The sequence below is a fragment of the Poecilia latipinna genome, unplaced genomic scaffold (assembly GCF_001443285.1).
Source record: "Poecilia latipinna isolate Pla-1442-1.1 unplaced genomic scaffold, P_latipinna-1.0 Scaffold1244, whole genome shotgun sequence".
NCBI classification, from domain to species: domain Eukaryota; kingdom Metazoa; phylum Chordata; class Actinopteri; order Cyprinodontiformes; family Poeciliidae; genus Poecilia; species Poecilia latipinna.
This window is the reverse complement of record NW_015113860.1, coordinates 16923-19493: the sequence shown is the minus strand read 5'-3', so window position 1 is coordinate 19493 and position 2571 is coordinate 16923. Positions and strand designations below refer to the sequence as shown.

Sequence of the window (2571 nt, the reverse complement as noted above, 5' to 3'; positions counted from 1 at the left end):
CCCCCCCCCACATCCAACAGCATAAATCTGACTGGTTTTCTTCAGAGGCATCAACGAGTCGAGCAGTTATGGCCACAGACGCTGCTGGCAAGCGAACCGCTGCAACCACTCTTCAACTGATCGAATTACAAATATGTCTTTTTCTGGCGGGGGGATCCAAAACTGTGGGCAGCCAGTCACTGCGACTCCAAGGTTGATGGGATATATCAAAGCATCTGCTTTTCATATACTGAAACGGCACATTCAGACTGATGTTTCCTTTAGTCTGTCAGTGGCTGCAGAAGGAATTTGTTTATGACCGAAAGTAACAAAGAAACCGCTGGAGGCCGAAGATCCGCACTCACCGCTGGGGTCGTGTTGAAATGTACATAGCAGGGCGACGGCGGGGTTACATACCTCGGATTTGTCTTGGGAGAAGATGGTCCATTTGAGATCCGACGTCTCGCTCTTGGTGTTCATCAGGACCTCTGCAAAAAGACGAAAGAAAACAAAAACCCCACAAAACTATAAGCAGCGTGAAATGTACAAATGACACGTATAAAACTGATTTACATGCAGAGAAACAAATCAAAACGACAGAGGGAACATATTTCAAGTCCCAAGTTCTCTGCCAAGTACGAGCCGCGGCTTATACTAGGATTAGGGCGGAAGATGGAGTTTCACCAGTCAATTACATCAACACAACATTCCCACTAGCCTCAAAATTGTCTTTACTCTAATGTTTGTTTTTATTCCCCTACGTCCCCCTCTGTTCCCAGCGGCCTGCTGTGCCTGTGGTCACGCTGAACCCGGAGTGAGGAGCCTGCGTTTCTCCGTGGAAAGCACACACACACACACACACACACACACACGTACCGAGATTTAAGCCCTTCCGGTCACAATCTGTGATTACAATGGGATTGATTTTTTTTGGTTTGCTTTTGAGAGGCATGCAGCCAAGTCCCAAACAGTCTGTGCTGCTCTGCAAAGATTCAGTATCCCAATAAAACCCGAGACCTGAACCGCCTGTAACGCGAGCCACGCGCTCGGTTCTTCTCATCTGTTTTCCTCCCGGCCGTGTCGGCACACCCGGACTGGTATTTACACTGATGGGGAGAGGTTTCTGTCACACGCTGGCTTTTAGGACCTTACCTGTTCTCCGAGGGAGCCTATTTCATAGGCCGGGGCAGTTTGCTTTTAACCAATAAACAAGATTTAATGCGCTTCTGATCAAGGAGAGCACCTCCATGAAAATTGATTCTGGGGGAGCTGCAGGTTTATCATTGAGGTTATTAGGGTTCTGTGTTGAATTAGGTTACGTATATATGGCCCGATAGTGAAGTCGGCATCTCATAACCCCACAAAACAACGCTCAGCACAGAGACACTCCTATAAAACACTAAATCTACCTCTGTATTTAAAAAAAACTGTTTTATTGATATACTATCTCAGTTTTGGCTTCTAATGTCACATTAAACATGTAGGAAACCTAAACTCAACAACACTTTTTGGTTTTTTGCTTCTTTAATAAAAAACATTCTAATTTGTAAAGAAATAGCTTTAGGCTCTTGCTTACAGTGCTGTTCATTTATTTTCAAAATGACAGATTAAACAATATTAAAAAAAGGGAATCATTAGTTGCAGCCTACAGTATAGAAAATGACTTGCAAGTGAAATATTTTTCATGCCACATTCACAGACGGATGGCTGCGACTTCCAGTGTGATAAACTCTGCTGCCAAAGTCATTAATGCCTGCATAGTGTATTAAGCCGAGGATACACCAAGAGCGCACAGTACTTGAGAATATTTTGCACAACTATTCTCACCTAAAACCATTAGTAGCACTTCATAAAAATAACAGCAGCACACATACCGCAACTTTGTGGTACTTTGTGAAGTAGGAGGAAGCCTTAGTCAGCACTTAAACCTTTACCCCAAATAAAATACGCTGGAAGCATGATAAGTAGATAATAATAATTAAAAAAAAAAAAAAAGCAGAAAATGACCTTTCACTCAGATAAATTTGTCAGTTGCCGTTGGATCAAGACAGATGCTGTTTCAAGCTGATAATTAAAATAAAATAACTGTCATTTAATTATCAGGCTCCAATATCAAGGAGTTTGCATGCGTGGCTGGAGAACAGTGCCTTCGGCGTTGGACTCGACCAAACATAAAGGCGTATTCAGATTCTGGAGTTCTGGCTAAACACAGAAACACATCCAGGCCTCTCTTTCACTTTTCTCATCCTTCAAGGCAATGATAATGCGTCATTAAAAATGAATCAATATACCAAATAAAGCCGTCTCGCACAGCAGCAACTGAACTATTTCCCAGGAAAAAGAGCAGTGTATTAAGCAGACAATAGGTAATGTCAGCCATAAATACTTTTCAATTTCACTGTTTTTCCACACTTGTTTTATTGCGCCCCTGACAATTATCGACACCTCTGATATAGATGTGTGAAAAGCCCTGAAATAAATTCATCTTTTACAACATCTCACACTGAGAAATGAAGATAACCAAACCATAAATTTGACAGCCTTTATTTGGTGGGGGGGGGAAATACATACAGTGGAATGTTTGTTTTACAC

General features: G+C 42.3%; 1 protein-coding gene across 1 annotated transcript in view; it reads right to left on the bottom strand.

Moving 5' to 3' along the window:
• ephb4a (eph receptor B4a) overlaps nt 1–500 on the bottom strand; it is a 25223-nt gene extending 24723 nt beyond the window's left edge. The window contains exon 1 of the mRNA XM_015054332.1: nt 397–500. Within this exon, the coding sequence (XP_014909818.1) occupies nt 397–459 (63 nt within the window). The 5' untranslated portion in view covers nt 460–500. The remainder of the gene's footprint in view (nt 1–396) is intronic.
• Between the last annotated feature and the right edge of the window lie 2071 nt (nt 501–2571).